The 24,434-nt window shown below is 44.9% G+C and overlaps 1 protein-coding gene across 1 annotated transcript in view; it reads left to right on the top strand.

The window, feature by feature from the left end:
- MTHFD2L (methylenetetrahydrofolate dehydrogenase (NADP+ dependent) 2 like) overlaps positions 1-24,434 on the top strand; it is a 468,280-nt gene that overhangs the window by 369,438 nt on the left and 74,408 nt on the right. Inside the window, exon 7 of the mRNA XM_078677826.1 lies at positions 10,154-10,279. Coding sequence (XP_078533952.1) covers positions 10,154-10,279 — 126 coding nt within the window. The remainder of the gene's footprint in view (positions 1-10,153; positions 10,280-24,434) is intronic.

The raw sequence follows: 24,434 nt of genomic DNA on the forward strand, positions 1-24,434 counted from the left end.
CCAGCTCCAAGCAACTAAGAAACATCCGTTACATTGGGGTTCACAACCATCATATAAATAATTGATGATGGGCTTGTTGGATTTCCTATAACTTTCCTTCGTAACTATTTCTTTGGTGTTTGTTGGCGTTACATTCATCATCGTATTTTGTGTATCACAGTTACGTCAGTTCTTCTGACAGAGACCCACCTTCCTAGTACGAGCCTTACAAAGCTATACCGTTCTCCAGGGCTTTATATTAAAAAAGGTGCAATGTGCTATCACCATGGTCTGATAGGTATCTTTCTGAGGGATGAACATAGGCTAAACATTTTTCATTCTATCGATGCATCCTGCCTTTCAGCTAAACATTTTATTTTCAACAGGGTTCATTGCAACGATTTCTTCACTTCGTTCTAATCTTAACTTTGCAAACATCATTCTAGTTCCTACATAGCCTCTTACAACCTGACTACTTAATTAAAAACCGGGGTCTTATGGAAAACAACTAGGGACATAGAAAACTGTGGTAAGGGACTATCGTCTTGCTCTGTGTTATAAGGGCATTATTTAGCAGAAGGCCACAGTTCAGTTGGTAAGCGTTCAGTGATATTTCTCGAATTCTAAACTCTGTAGGTTGCTTGTGAACAAATCATTTCTAGGAACAACGGCTGGCCTGCGTTAGTCGCAAATCGACCCATCTCTTACAACCGGGGGTGAGGGAAAGTATTAAAACTCTCGTCTGGGGCAGCTGATACAAAACTGGGGGCGTTCTGGGAAGATGGGGGTGTTTCGATCACCTTTACTGTTTGGCTATTGCGACAATTCGGGACGGGGAGGGTCGCGTTATCTGAGGCATATTTTTTATAGAAGCCACTGACATGTAGTTCCCTTATTACGGGCCAGATTAGGGAACCTTAGTCGTCTTACCTGTCCTTTCCCGTTTGGCCAATTCTAGGTTTCATCAATATTTAGCAGAAAGGAGAGGTAGTGACACGGCGTCAGGGTGATTTTATTTAGGATAAATTTTGTGCAAATACTTGCGGTATTTGGAGCCAATTGGGTGGTGCACTAGGGGTGGCGGTTTGCCAATTTAGGTGCTAGTCGTTCGGAAGAGCGAGAGAGAGAGAGAGAGAGAGAGAGAGAGATGTGCAACAACAGGCAAAATAGTACACGTGCGACATGGGGAGTGGCCGTGTATTAAGATAGGCTATTCAGCGCATTACACAACCTAAGACATTACGGGTCTGTGTTAGAATTTTGAAAGCATGCAGTTTGGGACGGACGAGCATTAGGTCGGGTACAGGGGACATGCATCGAGCAAAAGACACCATTGTATCGCACTTCTCGCACTCTCGGTCCTCCGATCAGTCAAGGCAACATCTCAGTCGCACAAAAACATTTTCTCATAGATTCAGACATACGTGACACGTGCCCATTCACGCAACACGGCATAGTTTCAGACATACGTGACACGCGCCCATTCACGCAACACGGCATAGGGGTGACCGTGTTTTATCATATCATCAACATCTTGGCTCTTTCGTTACAAGAGTAGTTTGTGGGTGTGCTTAGGTGCCATCTGGCAACGTTAGTCCGCTTCGTGTATCAGACATGGCGAGGCCTCGGATCTTCACCATACCTCAGTCGTGATTCCAATGTAACCTGCAGGGGGAGGAAAAAGAGGGGAAGGGAGGGGGGACAACATTCGAGCATATCAAAAGCACGGGTACGAAAGTCTTTTACTTACCTCATACTCGTCTTATCTCCTCGGGATAGAATCCCTGGGGTTTTGGTTTCTGGAGCCAAGGGAGAGGGGCGGGGTAGTGTGGCAGGAATGGCGAGCGATAGGTAGTTCATGAGGGAGACGGTTCGAATGGGACATCATAGGCTGTGTATAGGGAAACATTTAGTGTGAGGTATCTAGTTTATAGACATATCTAGCCATCGGGATCCTTAAATCTTTTCCAACGCTGTGATGTTCTAAGGCATATCGGCACTTCGGCCAACTCTGTTCCCTAGTACCTTTGAGTGCCGTACCTTTATAACATTCTATCATTTACACCGCCTCACTTTACCCATCCTCGGAAGTCGAGGTCCTTCTCCATGCGTTAGTTCCTGAGCCAGTCGCATATTTGGAGGCAGAGTATCGTGTCCTATATTCGATCCTCCATCCGGGGCTGGGCAACCATCTTCTAGTAACCTTAAAGAGAGAGCAAAGTAGGGTGCACAGAAAAACTCTCCCGCTGATCCCACATTTAAAAACATGCAATACCCGTTCATAGTTTGAAAAACCTTTATTTGCACAATCGTTCAGCATGTTGATATGACAGTGCGATCTCGGTTGGCCGAACACGGCAATGGCTAAAGTGCGTACAGTAGGGGGGGGGGCTATTTTGTAGGATTAAAAACATGTTAAAAAGTTTTATTCATTCATTTGCAGGGAACTAAAAACGTCTATCAAATAGTTGAGGGATCAAGGGGCATTCATTTCATAATTGGAAGCACAGTTGGACTAGTTGTAATCAAATTTCCTATATGTATACCGTGTGCGTGTGTCGTAAGCGAGGTTATGTATCGGCTACAATAAACATCATAATAAATTGTACGTTTGAAAAAAACAGTTTTCACGGGGCCCTTTTACATGTTCGTCGAGTGAACCCTCCCTTTTTTTCGTCAAGTGTACAAAGGATCATATACATATTTCAGAACATCGAGTCTTTTTAGCTAAAAACACCACGAGGTGTTCGTAAGTTCCTATTGATACCGGCGCCATTTTGGGCGGGGCCGGGTTAGTCCGGAAGTAGCATCAGGGAAAAAAATGTTTCCTACAACCGGCAGTTGGACCAGAGTCCTTTTCGGCAGTTCAAGAATTTATGCTAACAGAAGGAGTGGCTATGTCATGCTTTTCGTTAGCGATCAAGGCAGTTGTCCCTCACCGGAAGCCTGCAGGGGCCGAGGGCTCCGGGGACTTTTGTAGAATCTTCAAGGCTGTGGAGATGCTGTCGGAGGTGGGGGCTCGTGCCCCGGTGGACAAGCGTCCGAGTTACATTGCTGGTCAAAGTTACTCTAGCGGCCTAGACCCGCCTTCCAGGAGACCCAGACGCCATTTTGAGGCCCTGCAGCAGTCCCTCCCTCGTCGAGTCTGCAAGAGTGGAAGAGACCCTTTTGGGGAAAAAGGAAATGGAACTCCGTGTTGTGGAAGCAGGACATTCGGCTAGGGTGCAGCTGTGGTGCCCCCACCTGGGGGGGCGAGGGAGACTCGTTCGCGCCGTCTCCCTCTCCCGGTGCACTCCATGCCGCTCTCTTTCATGGGCATGCACGATGGCCTCTCCACATCCCGTGCTCCACAAGTCCCATGCCCAGTGCTGCGGAAGTATGGCCACCCGCGGCGCATGTTCGGTGCTGCGCAAGTACTGGGGCGCCACCATGGCATGTTCGGTGCTGCGCAGGTATTGGCGCCACCGCTGTATGTTCGGTGCTGCGCAGGTATTGGCACCGCCTGGCTGGAGGAGTTCGGCGCTGGGCCGGGGGCTGGGAAACCTCCTATCCGGGGAGGTGGGAGAGGCCCTTCCGCGTCGCCTCTCCCTCCCAGCCCAATCTGGACAAATTTCTGCAGAGGTATTTGTGATGGCCAGACTGGGGCTGGGAAGCCTCCTACCTGTGGAGGTGGGAGAGGCTCGTCCGCGCCGCCTCTCCCTCCCAGCCCGACCTGGACTAATTTTCGCGGAGGTATGTACAAGACATCCCCCCCCCAGAGTTGTCGCAGCCATTATTCAAGAAAGAAGTGGCACCTGGCGTGTTGCTGCTGCCGTTACGGAGGAGAAAAGAAAGAAGTGTCCCGTCCGTCTCTGGGCCGGGCTTCCGGTGGATGTCGGCCGGACGCCCCTTGCTCTGGCCCCTTGAACGGGTTCCTTGGCTCATCGGCTGCAGCCGGATCCAGTTGGCCCCGGTCCCTGGCCATTGGTGGCCGGACCGGGAGAGCATGTGGCGGGACTACCTGCAACTCCCACGCGCCACCGCGGCCGGACTGGGGGAGAGAGGGGAGGGTCGAGGACATAGACATCCCCCCCCTACAACTCTCCAGTGTGGTCAAGGCGATCCCCTGGCTGGGTCCCGCTGGCCCCTGTCTCTCCTCCGGCTCCACCCTATGTTACGGTTTCCTGGCCGACTGTTGGCAGCAGGACCCGCCTTATATGGGTTGCTGCCGGCTGGGCGTAGCCGCAACCCTGCCCTATCTTGGAAGTTTCCAGAGTGGGGGGGGGCGGATGTTCTGCTGACTTTCATTTTCTACAGTTTACCGTTCTTATTTCTAACGTTTCCTGTTGTTAGGGCATTAATAGGTGTTATTATTACGTATTGTTCTTATTTCTTGCTCGTTATGTTAAATAAAAGTTCATGTTCATCAGTGGCCTACTGATTTCGTTTTCCCATTCCTTTCTTTCCAGGTTGTTTCATGCTAAAGCTTCTGTTAACAGAAGTTAAGTAACACGGAAACACAGGCAGAGGGATGACGTAGATTCATGCATCACGTACACACAAACTCAGACGGAGAGACAGTACAAGTATTATGTACAAAGACCCAAGACAAACATAAAACAGTTATTGGCCATAATTATCTTTTTCTGTATGCTGCGCATACTTATTGTTCTGAATTTAGAGCTAGACTGGGTTTCCCGTCTTAGCGTTGTTCGATCTATGAGGACTCGAACATGTCGCTGAAATCGGCCTGGCGAAATCTGTGCCATCGGGCATAATCGAACGTGGTGGTTCTATCTGGCCTGTCCATGTCAGTCTGATTCATCTTTGTCTCGCGCCTTTTCCCTTTCAGCCGGCCTGTTCTTCCTGTCGGTCCTCTGTTCCTACTCTCGTTCAGTAGAGTCGGACATTGGGCTTTCCAGTGCCCGGCATATTTACAAAAAGCACATTGGTTTTGCCCTAAGTCTGGCCGTCCTGTGCGTAGTGTCGGGGGATTACTTTCGGGACGTTGTGTCCTGGGGTTGTCCTGTTGATATATTCCTTTACCTGCTCTGTCCTCGTCTCTTTTCTTTCGTTGCATTGCTTCTTTGCGCCACATACCGAGACTGTCGAGCATAATAGGCGTTGTCTTATTATTACAAAGAGCTATTTCTAACGTTTCTATTTTATCAAGATCGAAGGATCCTATCAGTGGCCACTGTTTCTCTTGATTTTCTTTGGTATACCTGTGCCACAGTTTACTATAGGCTATGGTAACTAATCCATAGTTTATGAACATGTCTTTATTAGGGGTGCCTTCCAGCGGAGCTAGATGATCCACCTCTAATAAACGGTCCGGGCTGAACCAGCTATCAACCAGTGGGGAGAAGACAGACATGACGGCTCACAATCGAGGGACAAAAAGTCAGCACTGCCTATCTTATCACTGCGTGCAAAGACTAGACAGAATATTTCTATTCTACGTTGTTTGCAGGCAGTGAATACCTCATGAACCAATAACAAAACAATTACTATACGACCAGTGGGGAGAATAAGTAGGCCCGCAAAGGTCTGCGTCCTCTACCCTTTCACTATCTGCAAAGGGGAACCTGTTCTTTCCTGTTTGCAGACAGAGAATCTCCAGAAAACAATCCGCGAACAGTAGTTCGGGGTAAAAACAGTTAATCAGTGAGGGAGAGGGGATCTCCCGAAAAATAATCCGTTAATAAATAATCAATCAGTGGGGGAGAAAGATAGGCACGACGGCTGCATTACCTATCCTTCACTGTTTGCAAAGAGAAAGAGCCTACTGTTTCTCCGTGTGCAGACAGTGAATCTCCAAATAAGTCAACAAAGAGTAATACTAGTATTTTCTGAACAATTAAACAATTATTTCGCAATTTGTCGTGTCTACACGACCTTACCCGGACCGTATGGACAGTTTCTTGTCTTCCGAATCCAGCGCCCGATCGTCCTCTTTTCCTCGTATTCCTCGCAGCACTCCTGATGGTTCCCAGTCAGGACCGTAGATCACTCGAGAGAGGTCTGTTCGGAGCTAGTGAAGTTCGGATGATCGGCTGCCAGACGAGGGTCTATTGGGCAAGAGCTCTCCCGATCGTTGCAGTCGTTCACTCTGTCGTCAGGACCTCTCCCACTGGATCCACGAGTCACTGATGGGCCCCACGTTGGGCGCCAATTGTGAAATCTAGGTCAAGGACAATCGATATTTGCCCGGCGGTATCGCCTCTTTAACCCACAAAATATTAATCAATGAAGAGGCAGGCGCTGGAGACGGGAAGGCAGGAAACAAGGTTTATTCTCTCCGGAGGAGAACACATCGGTTCAGACAGCAGGTATCGTCACGAGGTGCTCTAACCGCATCTCTAAGGCCTGGCCTCTTATACACAGGTTTATTGCTTTATTACATACGACACATTCTTGGCAATGCTTTGATGTACGGAAAGACATTCTCGGAATCCCCGCTTCAAGCCCGTTCCCACACACATATACAGTAGAAGTCCCCACCCCGGTCACAACAGGTGATGATTATCGCGCAGCAGGACATTCCGCCGATTCACGGAATGTGGGGGTTCGATCGGATCTCATAGGGTGGGGGCTTTGATCAACTCGGGGGTCCTGTGATGAGGGAAGCTTTCTACTGTACGGGGAGGGGCAATAAACAGTATCGGCAGAGCTAGGTGTCGGCCTGGGAACGAGGAAGACAAACGGGCACACATGAAAGGGGGGGTTTGTATCAAAAGGACCTGGGACCATTAAAGGAATGAGGGGAGGTGTCACGCTGGGAACAGGATGGGGTTCTGAGGCAGAGCTGCGCTGGAGAGGGGTTTATGACCCAAGGCATGTGAGAGTGGGGGGGGTTGTCAGCATGCAGGCTTTGCGAGGGTGAAGGGCTATGCTGGGGGCCGGTGGCGTGCGGAGGGTGGTTCTGATCGGGGCACCTAAAATGGCGGGTGCACACGACAAAAGTGTGGCATCAGGGGAAAAGGCAAGATGGCGCAGATAATGTTTACCAAACCGTACTAATTTTCCACACTACGAGAGGAGAGAAATCATCTCTTGGTGCCATTAATACTATAAATACCAGTGAAAAATAAGGGAGTTTGTATTTGTATTTTTATTTGTATTGGGATTTGTAAAGCCCAGGAATCACCCCCAAAGGGGTATCTCCGCGCTGTAGAAGCAGATAAGTCAGATAAACATGGGCAGACAGGTTTAAGCTCTGAACAATGCTGTTTTCAGGAGTTTCCTGAAACAGAGTAAATTGGAGTATTTGCGCAGTTCCTCGGGCAGGGTATTTCACAATTTTGAGGCTAGATGGACAACGGGTTTGCCTCTGGTTCTAAACTTCTTAAACCGGGGGACCACCAGCAACCCTTTACCTTCCGATCTAAGATAACGATTCGGACAGTAGATTTAAAATTTATCATTAAGGTAGCTGGGGCTCGCACCATATAAAGCTTTATGGGTGAGGCAACAAAGCTTAAAATTAATTCTCTGGCGGATGGGGAGCCAGTTAAGTAGTTGAAGCAATGGACCAGAGGAGGTGCAAGGTGTTTTTTTAGGGCCAAGCGAGCCGCCACATTTTGTACAATCTGCAATCTGGTAAGTAGGGACTGGGAGTTCTGGGACTGGATTGCCGATTTGAAAATTCATTGTGAAGTGACAAATAGGGTTAGGAAGGGGACAATGAGCCTTTTATGAAAAGAAAAGAGGGGGCCGTACTCATACGTTAATAGCAAGGGCAATCCGAGAGAACAACAGATTTTGGTACCCAATAAGGTAGCCGGATAGCAATACTTACAGAGTTTGAAAAATGACCTCATCTTGTGTTTCTGCCTGTAGAGTTTGACAATAAGACAGCGTTCCCAGGACGGTCCCGGGTTCAGAGAATTACTCTTAAACTCGGCTAAGACGTACTTTTGATTCACTCCAATATCGGGGTTCTTTTTTCCTCTGTGCTTTATACAATGGGTGCAAGAGAGAGAGTGTCCACGTTTTAAAAGACTTGGGAAATCAAGTGTCCACACAATTTCACGGTTGTCTGTGTATTTTTAATTGCATGAGAATGCTTTTAATTTTAGTGGATCAACCACATAGGCGAGAAAAAAAGCACAATACAGAGGTGTACCAGAGAGAATTAATGGTAACAATATGAAGATCGTTTTTTGAAGGGGAGCGAAACAGAATCTGTATGTTTTGTCTTCCTTACAGAAAATGTATACCCTACTGGAAAAGTAGAAGGTGCAGCAGAGATTTTTTTCATCATAAATAATCCTGAGTGCTATAAAGACCACAGTGAGGGTCAAGACCATCCAAACCAAGGCATCTACAACCTGAATAAGGCCTTGATGACCCATGGGGCTAGATTGGGAGGCTGAAACATGTTGGTACTTGCAGTGGGGATTTAGGGGCAGTCACCCCTCCTGTATATCCCCAGATCACTTTATTTTTAATCCTGCCAAGGGGAACCAAGAATAAAGGTATCATAAAGGTATCTCAGACAGTTGTATTCTATTATTTTTCTGCACTTGAGATCCCTTCTTAAGGGAATATTCCTCCCTATCGCTAAATTCATTTCTTTTTCTTTCTTTTAACTATCTCCCTCACCACTATAAAAAAAAACAGTTCATCCAGTGAATTGGTCCGCACCTGGGCGTCTGCAGCGGCCCTATGATGAAGCATGCCACTGCTTAGTGGGTGAGGGCAGTATTAGGAAATCTTTTGATTTTCCTTCTCTCTTTTCTTCTCGCTTAGTAAAGACTTTTAGATAGAACAGGGGACAGGAACCTAACAATTCAAACTAGGTTTACACCCTTGGCCCTGTTTTTCGCAGTCCTCTCTCTTGTGAGTTTAAAACAAGCCAAAGGTTCCCCTGATATAACAAACTGTGGTGGGGGCTCTCTTTGAGAAGGTGGGGAAGGACATTGTTCATCCCGAGACCCACCTACTGCATCATGACATTTTTTATCCTGGTGGTAGTGGACCATGCCACCAGATATCCAGAAACCATTCCCCTTAGGACAGTCACTGCTCTTGCAGTGGCTAAAGTTCTACTTGTGATTTTTACCCGAGTAGGGTACCCTAAGGAGATCATTTCAGATAGGGGCACAAACCTCATGTCAGTCTATCTAAAAGCAATGTGGGATGAGTGTGGAGTCATCTATAAATTCACTACCTCATACCATCCCCACGAAAATGGCCTAGTTGAAAGATTTAACATGACCATGAAATACATTACATGATTATGGGCTTATCTGAGAAACTCAGGAGATGGGATATTCTCCTGCCATGCCCACTGTTTGCATACAGGTAGGTTCCCCAAAAAGGAGTTGGTTTCAGCCCTTTTGAGCTACTGTTTGGGCACCTTTTATGGTTAGTAATAGAAGGTTGGGAGAGACCTCTCAAAGAGCCCAAATAGGATATACTTGACTATGTATTAGGCCTTCGCTCCAGAATGGCTGAGTTTATGAAAAAAGCAAACAGGATTCTGGACGTCAGCCAGGAGCTTATAATGCACTTTTGTGATCAGAAGTCTTCCACAGTGAAATCCTAGAAAGGACTACTTGTGTTGGTGTTAGAGCCTGTAGCACTCAGAGGCCTCCATCACAAAAGTGTGCTATGCCTTGTCGCTCAAAGCCACAGCTACCCAGAGTTGCGCTTAAGGTTTGCAAACGAGCCTGACTGCACCCAAGACAGTGTTTTGCAAGTGTATTCCACTATGAAACCCCACAGCTATATCATATAATACACCCAGAACCTCACAGCATCGTTTCTGGATGCTAAAAAATGCATTATAGAGCAATAAACTATAAATTCCTTCCAAGTGCTAAGCATATATGAATTGCGATATGTGTATGAGTTTCATTTATGCTATATTTGTTGTTATATTCATTTTTTTTCCGAGATGACATTTTGGTGGAGGTTGGATTACAAATAAAATGAATCAGAGAAGGTAATTGGAATTTATATTTATAATATGTATGTGATACACATCAATGTCAGAGTTCTGAAGGAATAAAATGGTATAAGACAGGATCTGTTCTATGTGCTTGGATTGTGCTCCAAATGGCTAACCTAGCCATTCCTTGAATATATATGAACAAGCTTTTCTTGTTGTAATGAAACATAGAGCTTGCACTAGTGGGCTATTGCTCTAATGTTTATGTATATTTAAAATTTGTTTCCATTTTTGTAGGTATCCCAAATTTGATTACTGGTGACATGGTAAAAGAAGGCGTTGTTGTTATTGATGTGGGTATTAACCACATCGATGACCCAGCAACAGGAAAAGCAAAGTTAGTAGGGGATGTTGACTTTGAAGGTAAGCACACAATATTGGCATAGCAGGGTTGTGTTTTGTTGTGTTGTTACTAATTACTCTAATTATTTGAAACAGATTCAAAGCGATTCATCTTATCATTCATTTTTACCGTGCACTACCCAGAAAAACTATTCCCAGTACTGGCCACACTATGTAGTAGAGAGTACTATGACACCACTGGTGACTGGAAATTGGGATTGACCAAGTGTAGAAAGAGAAGACAGATGTGACAGATAGGGAGGTAGAAACACTGCACTCCCTTGCAGTTTAAATTTCTGTAGTCTAACTTGCAAAAATCTGTCTAGTGTACAACACAATTCATGGATGTTATATGTTAATTCAGAACTATTTTGATGCTATTCATGAAATTTATCGATTGTAAAAATCGAATATCACTTTTGCTTGTCAGTAAGTCAATTACATTGTTGTAAACAACCCTATCTGGACATGTGCCTAAGAAACCACAGTCATGTTGTTAGTCTACAAATGGGCACTCCGGTAAAAAGTAGTAATCACTCGCTACTAAACCAGTACCCTAAATGTATGACTGCCAGGCATCTCACCATGCCAAGCCTCTTTTCTGTGACCCTAAAACCAAGCTGTACCTGGCTGATAAACCCAAACTAGGGCCAAACCTGTCCTAGGTTGCTTGTGTCCCGGTTCAGGGAGGACCCGGCTTGGCAGTTCGGGTTGTTGTACTGTTCCTATTGAAGAAGGATCAAGACTGATTTGCATATAACTGGACCCAAACTGAGGTGGCATGTTGTGTAAAATATTGATGCACTGGAATACAGCCCTAGTAATTCCCAGTGACTGAAATTGATTCAAGCATTCCATCCATCCATTTGTTTGTATACTTTAGTAAACCTTTTTACCAGTCTCACCCACCAGTGTTTGTTTTTCACATGGACACCATTTGATGTTGCATATCCCAAACAAATATCATCAGTTTCAACAAGTAAAATGTGCTCATATCCTCCCATGCTTATTAAAAAAAATGAAATGCTCCTATCCACTGTGATCTTTCCGCAAATATTAGTTTAAAACAACCAAATTGCTCTGGTGTTACGTAGGTTCAGTGCCAGAGTCGGATTGTGTAGTCGAGCAGTTGAAAACTGGCCGATGGGTCAGCACCTAAGTGTCACCCGTGGGCCGTTTTTTTTATGCTCTCTGTCACCCGGTCCACAGAACATTGCTATCTTCACCAGCCCCCCAGCCAGGCCACTGTATTGTAAGGCAGGCTGACTGTCAGGGCAGGGACCTGCATCACTAGGCTTGCTATAGCAGATCTCAGCCTACCACCTGGGGGTCTGCACAGACAAATCAGTGTTCCTTCTCCCCTGCTGGGCTGTCGATCAGAGACAAGAGAGGAAGAGTAAAGCAGCCTCACTGGGGAGTTCAGTGTCAGGTGATAATGACCAATGGCCCATCTTCACCTCAGTCCCCATTGCACCCACCCCCCCACCTCCGAGGTCGGTCTAGAAGCTTTGTTCTTTTCTTCCTTCCTCCTCTGCCAGTCCATAGCCCTGAGGCTATAGTGGGATGGGGAGGGGGTGAGTGGTAAGCAGCCTGTCTGGGGGTCAGTTGTTGCTCTGGCTGCAGGGTCATTCTCACTTCACCCACTTGAGTTTGACTCAGCCCAAAAGCACTGTCTTTTTGGCGGCCCCTTCTCCACTGGGCCATCACATCATACTCAGGCGTTGGTGGACGGAGAGGGAGACAGTATTCAGGGGCTTTACTCTGGGCCAGGTGTTGTCTTCTTAGCCCCAGTGTCTTTCTGCACTGAGTGTAAGGAGTGTGTGGGGGAGGGGGTACCAGTGTGTTTGCATAGGCCTAGCTGTGAGGTTACTTTGACCGGAGATGCCAACTTTGGAACTCAGGAGTTATGTTGGAGTTCCGGTGTTAGCTCAATAGCCTGTGGTTCTGGGCGAATCACTTAATGTCCTGAGGCTGATAAATAAAAAATATTTTGATCTCCTCTAACACAACTGGTGTTCATGTAAGTAGATCTAAGGCCTGTGGGACCAGTTCACACTATATAAAACTTAAAAAAACATTAAAAGAAATATCGGCCATTGTTCATGTTCTTAAAATGCTGCAATTGCCAGAGAATGATAATTAAAGACAAATCTTTATATATAATAAAAACCTTATTCCTTTTTAACATGGCTTTTCTGTCTTTGTTATTTTGACGGTCAGTCACAGGTCATTAAGGCAGCTTTGGAAATCAATATAAAGAGCATTTGCCTTACATTTACTGTTTAAAATACATACTGATTTGAGGAAACAATACCAGATTCGGGTCGTACAGGCCAGGATATTAAAATTCCCATCAGATCAGGTGTTGTCGCCCGCGGACTATTAGATTTCACCATGCCCACCAGGTCAAAAATAAGTGCATCTAGTTTTTACCCACGTTACTGGCTCTATAAGCTATAAAATGTTAAAATTACCAAACATTTCTATAAACATGTGCCCAATGGAACTAAACAATTAGTGAGTAATGCAAGGGCACAATCCGGGAATGTGGGCACCTTTTATAAGGAGTGCCCGGGCCTAATTGTGATACCAATCTGACCCTGTTCAAGGCGTATCTCAAATAAATATACATAACAGGGAGGAGGAGGGTCCTAGAGAAAGTTTAATGACCTAACAATGCTACTGTCCCTACATCAACAATTAAACCAACACTGAGTAGCAAGAAGTCAGAAAGGCACCTAACTATGTAGATGTAAAGGAGAGGACAGATAAAATTCAACTAATAATGTGGGCTAATACAGTCACGCTTAGGGTGTCCATTCTTTGTAAACAGATTCCCATCAGTCACCAACCGAGTCCGCCCTTCATCATCTGGGATCCTTTCTACCATCAAGGTAGAGTGGAGTACCCACAGCTGACTGGCAGATGTCAAAGCCTGACCTAGCCTGTGGGGCCCAGTGGTTTAAGTATCATATGGGGTGTCCGATGGTGACTCAAAAGCAGTGCTAAAAATGTGAGAAAGTGTGAGTGAACAAGTGAATTACTGGGAATAGTAAAATTGGGTAGTAAAGGAGATAGAAGACTTTAATATGCCCTCCTTCACTCCCAAATTAATAAAAAGTGCGAAGTGGCATCAACAAATAACCACTAGAGAGAATGGAAGGTCGACATGTTTCTGCAGACTAGATGGATCCAACAGGTATCCTGCTGCTTCTTCAGGACCATTAACGCTACTGCTACAAACAGTACGAAAAGGTAAAAGATTACCTGGATATTAGTTATATCATCCTTCTCCTGGCTAAGTGGCAGGAGAGAAAAGCTCCACCTCACCTGGCTACAGCGCAGGTAAACGTAGCACCGCTCTGTCCGTCGGTACTCCGGACGGACGTCCGGAGTACCGACGGACAGAGCGGTGCTACGTTTACCTGCGCTGTAGCCAGGTGAGGTGGAGCTTTTCTCTCCTGCCACTTAGCCAGGAGAAGGATGATATAACTAATATCCAGGTAATCGTTTACCTTTTCGTACTGTTTGTAGCAGTAGCGTTAATGGTCCTGAAGAAGCAGCAGGATACCTGTTGGATCCATCTAGTCTGCAGAAACATGTCGACCTTCCATTCTCTCTAGTGGTTATTTGTTGATGCCACTTCGCACTTTTTATTAATTTGGGAGTGAAGGAGGGCATATTAAAGTCTTCTTTCTCCTTTACTACCCAATTTTACTAGTCCTAGTAATTCACTTGTTCACTCACACTTTCTCACATATTTGCACTGCTTTTCCGTCACCATCGGACACCCCATATGATACTTAAACCACTGAGCCCCACAGGCTAGGTCAGGCTTTGACATCTGCCAGTCAGCTGTGGGTACTCCACTCTACTTTGATGGTATAAAGGATCCCAGATGATGAAGGGCGGACTCGGTTGGTGACTGATGGGAATCTGTTTACAAAGAATGGACACCCTAAGTGTGACTGTATTAGCACACATTATTAGTTGAATTTGATCTGTCCTCTCCTTTACGTCTACATAGTTAGGTGCCTTTCTGACTTCTTGCTACTCAGTGTTGGTTTAATTGTATCTCAAATAAAGCTTTCACATAAGTGATTGTTGATAAACGGAAAGTTTTTCAAACCATGACAACCGAGGGTGTGGATTACTTCACTGTGCTCACTGCTGTGGCATGAATTCCCTCATCAGCAAAACACCCACTTTTCCGCACATGAGTCCTTCTCTCTAGGCAAAAACATACAATTTCTCCATCCTTTCTGTATGGCATAACTAAATGATTGTCAAACAATTCAACCACAAATGATAATACTCAAAGGTGCTACTGCGACTGTACCACTCAACTCATTCTACTCTAATCAATCTAACCTATCTTGTGTAAATGAATCATTCATTGACTCCAATTTCAAAGTTTGCACATATGTTATATGGTGACCCGCATCTTATGTTTGCATTAAGTGTAACATGTTAGTGCAAGTGCGCCTGAGGGAAAAAGCAGTATTTGATGGTATTAGGCTGTTACTGTTTACTGGAACTCTGAATGTCGAATTACCTCACATTTCATTTCTCGAATGTATTACATTCTTTACAACTCAGATGTTTTTAGACTCTATACCTCATGTGTTAATACACATAAAACAATGTCAACATCATTACGCATGTATACCATCATTATGCATCTGAATCTAATGTATCGGAAAAACATTAATTCTTGAATAATTTATACTCATGGATCACGGTATTTCCACTTATACAATACATACAAATTTGTAGGCGCCTAAATTCAAATCTGACCAACACAATAGTTTGCTTGTGGCACATCAATTTAGTAATGGTTTAAACGTGTGCATCTTCATCCAGTCAGTTAGGTACTTGACCACTTTCTTGATGAAACATTTCATTTCAACTACATCATTAAGGCCTCTCGGTGCCACTGTATTGAAATGTTTCATTCAGTATCATTTCTGCTCTGTCAGGTTTTCTGTTTCCTCACCTCTGCTTGAGAAACTTAAGACTCACATATTATTTCACTAGCATTCCAGAATGGTTTTTTTTTTTAAATTTCATTTATTTGAATCAGTTAGTAAATTCAGAGAATAATAATACATTTGTCACCAGGAGTGGTACAAAACAAACAGTATCGTTTCACACAATAGCAGGTTAGCTAGGTGTCATTTAAAAAAAAAAACAAAGCAAAAAACCTGAAATTAAAATACTTGATTCCTTATAAAATAAATAATCTGCTAATCATACAGATTTAAAGTGCAAAGTGTACAAGTACAGTAAAAACACAAACATATTTAGAAGCACGATTCCAGTTCATTCGAATAAGTAGAAAATATTTTAACCACATAGTCAGAATATAGTCACTAAAGTGCATATAACAATCAGACAAGGAACACTATAGTATGTGCAAAAATGCTTATATAGTGAGATTCTAACTACACTAAGCAACTACAGAAGAAAAGATCTTGTTACCAACTAATATATATATTTCCTGCTCCTCTTATATATCATTATCCCTTGTCTTCCATCTGCCATTAATGCTGAAATCAGCTACAGTAGCAAACCCCAATCTATTCCATAGCGCAATTGTGGATTGAGGAATCCGCAAACCTGAAATATCACAATCCTGAAGAGAAAAAAAGGGTCATATCAACACTAATGACCGGGTCCTTCTAGGCCTTTTCTAATTTCAAAAAGTGTACATCTTATCAGACTTAATCTTTTATTTATCTCCCCTTGCTTAATGATGTTAGGGGTAGAGAGTACACTATTTAATGGCCACTTTTAAAAAAAACTGAAATGCAGTGAGAAAAAATAAATAATAAAAACCAAACCAAGCCCAAAATGTAAATGTAAATGTAAATGTACAGGAATTTATATAGCGCAAATCACCAAGCGGTTTCTAAGCGCTTGCTTAGGGAACCCGTCCTGGTATTCCCCTGTGAGATAACCCCGGCAGGGTATCCGCAAGGTGAAAGCCAGGCATCCCGCCGCGAGGGGCCGTTGTGGAGATTAAGCAAGCTATTGCCCAGAGTCGTAGAGTGTGAACCCATGAATCGAGTAGGCACTGGAGCGAGAATTGTCGAGTCCATGGACATTTTAGGACTCAAGACCCCGCCGAGCCGGGAATTGAACCCTGGTCCCGGGCTGACCTCTGCTTCCAGGTCTGCCTCCTCTAACCAGTGAGCCACACTTCTCCACAAAAAGGTGTGTGGCTTGTGGGTTTGGGCTGCATGATTAGCAACCTGTTCCTTTCTTAACCAGTTAGGCTGCACAAAGTTTAAAGAATAAAATGATTGGTTACGTGCATTCCTAACTTTATAATGCACACCTTTTTGGGCTTGGTTTGGTTTTTATTATTTATTTTTTCTCACTGCACTTCAACTGCACTTACATTACATTTTTGTTTGGACACTTTTTCATTTAAGGCTTGATGAACACCGATGATGAGAACAGGGCTACACTGGTGAGTACCAACCAGATATCCCGATAGTGGTGCGCCCGTGAGGCGCCATCTCGCCTTTTCACACCTTTTTGTAGGCACAATAGAGTCACTGTCTGTTCCTTTTGTTGACTGTCATAGTGGGATGGTGTTTTTTTAAAGTGGCCATTAAATAGTGTACTCTCTACCCCTAACATCATTAAGCAAGGGGAGATAAATAAAAGATTAAGTCTGATAAGATGTACACTTTTTGAAATTAGAAAAGGCCTAGAAGGACATTAGTGTTGATATGACTATATGAGTGGAGGGCGACCTAGGTTCTATTTTCCCTCTATGCTCCTCTGTGTGTGTATGAGAAAAAAAGGGTGCCTTCAAAAGTCTTATATTTTAAATCAAATTCATTTTTACTCAGCATTGTTACTTTCAGCATTCTATGTCTAGTTTTCTTGGGGCACTTCCAAGATTTCCGAAAAATTTAAACTGTGCCCCTAGCTCCTGCACCATCAATCTTAAAAACAATTTTATCAGGTGAGAATGGATCCATGTATAGAAGGCTGCCTGATAATAATGATAAAAATCTGGAAGAGCCAACCTGCCTTTTTTCTTGTCTAGTTGGATAAACCAACAAATCACTACGTGGGCGCAGCTCGGTTGTCCGCGTCACTGAAAGCATCGTTAGGTTCTGAGGCCCCCCGGAAAGAGATTGCGCCACTAAGGTGTATTGAGGGACACCACATTACAGCAGCAGCGCGATGGAGGGGTGCAATGGCCGAGCGCGTCTCAGATAACATCCGAACTGTGTCAGGGGCACTCGGCCAATCACCTGCAAACTACCCTGAGTACCTCAATTGAAATATAACGTGCTGCTTCGACTGTTCGGAAATAACTTTATTTTTTAAGTCGCTGCGGTCTGATCACCAGATGTAATTGCTGGCTCCCCACCCCCCTATCTTGGCACATAACCATAGGGGAACCAGGAAGGGTTGCAGTCGAAAGTGCACTTTGAATTGTGAAGTATTTATGTCTATTTAAGACAAACGGCCTAGGAGCCAGGCAGTTGACGGCGACCCAGTAACTGTTGAAGCAAGACTGGGAGGCTGGAAACTTTTTAATCTTGGCACAAGACATGAACTAACCATGTTAAGCGCAGTGATACAGAGGAGATGTGAGAACGGCCTGTCCAAGTGTCAGCGGAGAAGGTCAGAAGAATCCGAGGGGCAGAGACAAGCTATGTACTTTGGATAAACAGCCAGGTGTAGTGCACCATATATTCCCCTTTTGACAACGCCAAAGCCTACCAGGGCCCGAGATGGCTGGGGGAGAAGCGGTAAACTGGCCATGCAGGCTAAGTTAGATAAATATGCCTAGCAAAAGGGATTGGGCCCGAAAGAGAAAGCCGGGGAGGACCTATCAGAAAAACTACAGGGGACGGATGGCTAGCGAGAACTGACCCTACAAGACATAATGACGGACATCACAACGGTAAGAACATCGTTTGAAACTAGAATTGACGCTGTCTCCACTGAGGTTTCTCTAATGTGGGCTGACAGGCGAAATAGGAACACTAGAATTAAAGAAGTGAAATCTACTACCAGCTCCCTAGTCAAAGACACTTCGATGCTCAAAAAGGCAAATGGCTGACTTGCAGGCTTGTAACTTTTTTATTTTTTTTAAAGACTTTATTGCGTGATTTAAAAAACCTTTGCAAGTTACAGGATTAAAAAAAATATATAAAAATATACATATAAAAGAGAATGTAAGTTCGAGTCCATTTCAGAGAACGGTGACAGATGGAACCTGCCAAGTTGTTATGCTGATGGAGGTTCACAGACTTGGGTCCCCTCACAAAGTTTTTTTGCTGCCGTGATCCAAAAACCTTACTAGGGCACAGTTTAATTTGGTGCTCTGAGGATCAAAGCAGGCCAAAACTGCTGCTCTGCATGATCTAACCATGTTTATATTCCAGAGTTTCCTTAAAAGGGACGGTCTTTCATTCAGCAGGTTTGGACAGAGGCATAGGATGTGTATTATGTCTTCTTTGTGGTTCCCACAAAGTCAACGGTGTTCCTGACCGTGAGCTCTTTTCCATTTTGGCAAGTAAAACGACAAATTGATGTCTCCCATTCTCAATTTTAAAAAACTTAGTTTTGTTCGTGCAGTGAATGGTAGGGTTAGGTACTGCTGTGGGATCAGCTGAACATAAGATTGCAAGGTCCTCCATCCATGACTTCTTTTTGCTAGTCGAGCCTTTTCTTCCACTGAAGAGAGCTTTTTTGTACTTATTTTCACTAGCCGCTTGAACTCATTTTGGCTTACTTGCATGCTCCAAAGATCTTTCAGGCATAAAGTTCTTAAACCTCTTTCCCAGTATTCCTGCCCTGCTCGCCATAGGTTCGTGTTAAGACAGGCCCATAGATGTTGAGCTAGGCTGCCTTCCTTCCATGACCTCAATTTATGACAGCACATTAGAAAGCTCATGGCTCTGGCAAGTGATTGGTTGCAGATGCCCAGTTCCAGCCTGATTTGGGCCGGTGATGTTTGAGTTGGTAGCTTGAACACTGTTCTGTAGATTTTTGTGATAATTTTATCCAATTGGCCACTGTCCGATCCTTTTAGACCGCAGTTCCGTAGGTTAGTGTGGGAATAATTTTTGCCTGCGCGACCTGCTTCGTTGGAGCGAATGTTGGGCCAAGTAGTTTCTTGTGTATGGAACTAATTGCAAAAGCTAGTACAGCACCATTCTTTTTTTGTTCTTCTAGATGAGTTTTGTATCTGCCGTTGTTGTTAAAAAGGACACCAAGGTGCTTATGGCAGTTAGATTCAGCAATGCTTTCCCGGTTCAGAACCCAAACCAGCTTTTTAGCCTTTCCTGAACGTACCGCCAAATTTTTTGTCTTCTTGTTGTTAATCTGGAGCTCATTCTTCTTTGAATATTCGGTGGTAGTGTCCATGAGTCTTTGCAGGCCTATCTTTGTTTTACTAAGAAGGACCACATCATCGGCGTATAGAAGGTTTGACAACGAGAACCCAGCTACTTTGGGAGCATGGGAATTTACCTTGTTTAAGGCTTCAGGAAGGTCGGATAGGAACAAATTGAAAAGTATGGGGGCCAGGACACATCCTTGATTTAGGCCTTTTGTCGTCGGAATTGGGCGTGATAGTCTAGAGCCGTCCCCAATCTTAATCCTGACCCATGTGTCCTGATGTAGAAGCTGTATGGCTCTTAGAAGGTCATTTGGGATGTTTAGTCTGTGAAGCTTCTGCCAGAGCTTAGCTCTGTTCACATTGTCAAAGGCGGCTTTGTAATCAATGAATCCCATATAGAGTGGGCACGAACTAAACTCTGCCTGATCAATCAAGCAGGAGAGGGTCATAAGATTGACCGAGGTGCCAGTGTTGCTTGTAAAACCGGTTTGATTAGGAGGAATTACAAAATGGTCATCAGCCCATGCCCTAAATGAGTTAAGAAGCAACCCAGCAAAATACTTTGCTTCGTTGTCAATAAGAGCTATGAGGCGGTAATTTCCAGGGAATTTTTTGTCCCCGCCCTTGAAGATTGGTGCGAGAATTGATCCCTGCCAAGAGGGCGGAATGATGTTATTTTGCTGGATAAAGTTAAAGAGGGTAGGCTTGTACCGAAAAGTTGGCTGAACAAACTGGATGATTAAGAAGGAAGGGCTAGCCGAAATAACATACGAATTCTCGGAGTGGTGGAACATGCAGAGGGGCAAGCAACGGACTTGTTTGTCGAGGAGCTGGTTACTACCCGCTTGCAGCCTACCAGGCTATCAAAATTCTTCACAATCGAATGGGCACACAGAGTGCCGGGAGGCAGACTCAAGCCCAGAGCACCTCCAAGACCAATTGTTGCAAGGATTGTCAACTATAGAGACAGGGATATTATATTACAGACGGCCCGGATTGCACCACCTGCTGCATTTGAGAATAGTATTGTGACCTTTTTTCCAAATTCCACACTCAAAATCAAGCACCAACGTCGCAGTTGCTCGAGATAAAGAAGGCCATGCGTGAAAGGAGAGTTAAATACGCAATGCTCTTACCAGCCAAACTGTGTGTGGAAGCAGAAGGACAAGTCTGGTTCTTTGCTACCCCTGATGAAGCTTGGGACTGGTTCAAAGGATGGTAAACTGTGGGGAAGAGGAATCACCAAAGTCAACGTGACAGACTGGGGCAATCCCGTGCTGAGCAAGATGCACGGACTGAATCCAGTGGTGCACTAATGACCGATGATACCCCAAAATAACTACACAGTACTTTATGCTGTTATAATTTAAAGATGTGATGCACTCGCCCTTTTTTTCGGCCTAAGTGGACCTAACCTCCCCAAGTGAACCAACAAGTAAGGTGTTGAACAGTGCATGGTCTATTTCCTCACAGAGAATTGGGAGTGTAACTAATGAGGGACAGATTGGGTCGCCAAAGAAGTTCTAATATTGACAAGGTTTTCTCTCTGACAGTTGATACTGAACGGGTGGACGGCTGGTCCATGCACCAATAGTTCCAAGGGTGGGCGATAGGCACTCTGCAGATTTGGGGAGGCGGGAGGTTCTAACACCGCCATGCAGGGATGCAGGGAGTGGGGTGGGGGTATGGGAAGATGTTGAGGGGTGGGATTTCTGTCAGCAAGCAACTCCGTCGCTGTCGAGGAAAAACATAACAAGATGCATTGAGAAATATGTGGTTGCAAGATGGGGGAAGGGATGCTTGTTGTGTTTTTTGTTTAGTTTAGATACTGATGACTTGGTATGACAGGAACAGGCCAATGGGCTCTCACACTTTGCACTAAGAGGCAATAGAAATGGAGTACTCGATGTTTGGATGCGATATATCTGGATGCGAGAGGCCTGAATGGACTGAATTGATCAAATACACTGTTATTGTAATTGGAAATGGAACCTCTTTTAAAGCAGGGACTTCCATTGTTGTCCTGGAATGTAAACTGCTTGGGCGATAAATTAAAGAGAGGTATAGTGTTGCAATATGTCAAGCAACATTCGTCCGACGTAATTCTACTCCAAGAGACACACTTGTTAGGGAACGCCTGCAAGGTATTAACCATTTGGGGCTTTCGGCTTGTGGTGCACTTCGCGTTCGGTACTGGATCTCGGCGAATGGGCATAATGATGCGTAAAAGCTTCCAGTTGGCGATTGACCGCACATGGACGGATAACCTGGGTAGATTTCACCCGGCCTCCATACCTCAGCCTTTAGAGACCTGGGTGACCTCCTGCTTGCTCTGCCGGAGGTTAGACTCCTTGTGGGGGGAGGTTTCAATTCAATTGTCTCGGATGGTCTTGATCGCTGGCCCCCAAAAAGCTTGCCGCCTTCCCATGCACAGATTCATAATTTCATAGAAGCAATGGGACTCATTGATATTTGGAGGGCATGCCATCCCATAGAGCAGCAATATACATTTAACTCAGGTGCCCACCACAGCATGTCTAGAATAGAGTATTTCATCACACCAGCAGATCAGCTAGAGCGAGTCACTGATGTTAGACGTATAGCTAGGGAAATATCAGATCATTGGCCTATCTGGGCCCTGATAGAATTAGGGGAGTCAAAGATTGGAAGGGTAGCCCCAATAAATCCTTGGTATCTCAAGGTTCCCTTGATAAAATAAAGACTAGTGAGAGTAACCGATCTTTACTTCAGTGAAAATGAAGATTCAGTAGTCTTCGCAGACACTGTGGAAGGCCTTAAAAACTGTCATCAGAGGCTATGCTGCAGGTAACAAGAAAGAAAAGCAGGTACCACTGGCAAGTCTTGAAGCAGAGATACTGGGTTTGGAAAGTCAATTAAAAGAAACTAACACAGATGAAGGCAGGCACTCCCTGAAATGAAAGACAAAAGAATATGTGGCCCAACCCACAGATGTTGCCAAAGCACAATACAGGGCAACTCCCAGTAGAATTTACGAAGTTGTGGACAAGGCAGGGAAATTATTAGCATGGTTGGACCGCAGAGAACAAGCTAATAGAGTAGTGGTGGAACTCAAGGATGAACTTAACAATATATATATTGAACCGCAAGAAATTGTAAACGCATTTGGCAGCTACTATGAACTAATCTATTGATCCCAAACGACTTATACGGGAGAGGACGCAGATGCATTCCTGAAAGATATCTCCCTAATCCATGCTCTCTGTTGAAGATCGTGACGAATTAGAACAGGAGCTAGCCGCAAAAGAGGTCGAAAAAGCTTTACAAGATTTGAGATCGGGCAAGGCAATGGGGCCCAGTTGGCTTGCCTATTGAACTGTACAAACTCGCCCCCAGTAGACTTGTGTATTATCTTGCAGCCATTTTTCAGGAGAGCCAAGAGGTGGGAGCACTCCCAGTAGATCAGAGATTAGCAACCATAGTGGTTATTCACAAAAACAGAAAACCTAAAAACAAAAGCTCCTCATATAGACCGATATCACTGCTCAATGCAGAAGCCAAAATCCTAGCGAAAATACTGGCTATCGGCTTGCTATCAGTTATCACCAGATTGGTGCATCTGGATCAGTCTGCCTTTATGCCAGCCAGAAATTCTTCTCTTAACCTACGACAGCTTTATGGGGTATAGGTCGAGTGAATACAATACGTGAAGATGCAGTGGTGGTGTCCCTGGATCCTGCCATGGCGTTTGACACGATTGAATGGCCCAACATGTTTTCAGTAATAATGAAATTGGGATTTGGCTCGACTTTTCTGAGCTGGGTTCAGCTACTGTATAAAAACTCACTGGCCGAAGTGGTGGTCAACAACTGAAGGTCCCCAATGTTCCCACTCGAGAAAGGAACCAAGCAGGGTTGCCGCCTTTCCCTAACGTTCTTTGCCCTGATGTTGGAGCTGTGTGGTTAAGAAAGGATCTTATTACCAGGGGACTAATATGGTCTGAGGAGTGGAATGATCGTATTCCGTTAAATGCTGACGACATATTGTTATATCTGGCGTCACCCTGTGCCTCCTTTAATAGAGCAATGCATATCTTTATAGCATTTGGGAAGTGCTCTGGCTGTAGCATGAATTGGTCCAAATTGGTCATCTACATTCTGTGTTGCAAAATACCTGCACTGCCACTGGGTATTATTATTAGTGAAGGCGAAGTACGGTTTAAGTACCTGGGGATCCATGTTTCTCAGGATCTAACCCTCTTTTATGAACAAAATTTCTTGCCCCCGCTACAAAGACTAAGGTCTGATGTCAAACATTGGGAATCTCTTCCGCTGTTCCTCTTGGGGCGTGCAGCATTTTTCAAGATGATGGCCCTACCACGTTTTTTATACATATTACAGAACTTACCTTGCCCTGTTGGGGCAGACTATTTTAGATCGATAGAAGGTGCCCAGAGAGAGCTCCTGTTAGGAGGGGGATGTCACCCAGGATATCCATTCAAAAACTCACACGTGGGTGGTATGATGGAGGGATCGCGCTCCCTGATATTAACCCCTTGGGCGCGGCCGCGATTCTGCGCCTGTGCGGCGCATTTAATGAGTGGGCGGGTTTATGACGGCTCCCAGCCGTCATCAGCACACGCCCACCGTGGTGCATGACGGCCGGGGGCCGTCCTCAGCATGGAAGGGGTTAAACAATACTACTGGGCTGCACAACTAACAGGAATTATCCAGTGCATTTATAGGCCCCTGGGGGACCCGGGATATCAAATGGACAGGTGGCTGCTTCTCGGGGGTGATTTTATAAGGTTGTTATACACCA

This window comes from Lissotriton helveticus, chromosome 2_1, assembly GCF_964261635.1.
Source record: "Lissotriton helveticus chromosome 2_1, aLisHel1.1, whole genome shotgun sequence".
NCBI classification, from domain to species: domain Eukaryota; kingdom Metazoa; phylum Chordata; class Amphibia; order Caudata; family Salamandridae; genus Lissotriton; species Lissotriton helveticus.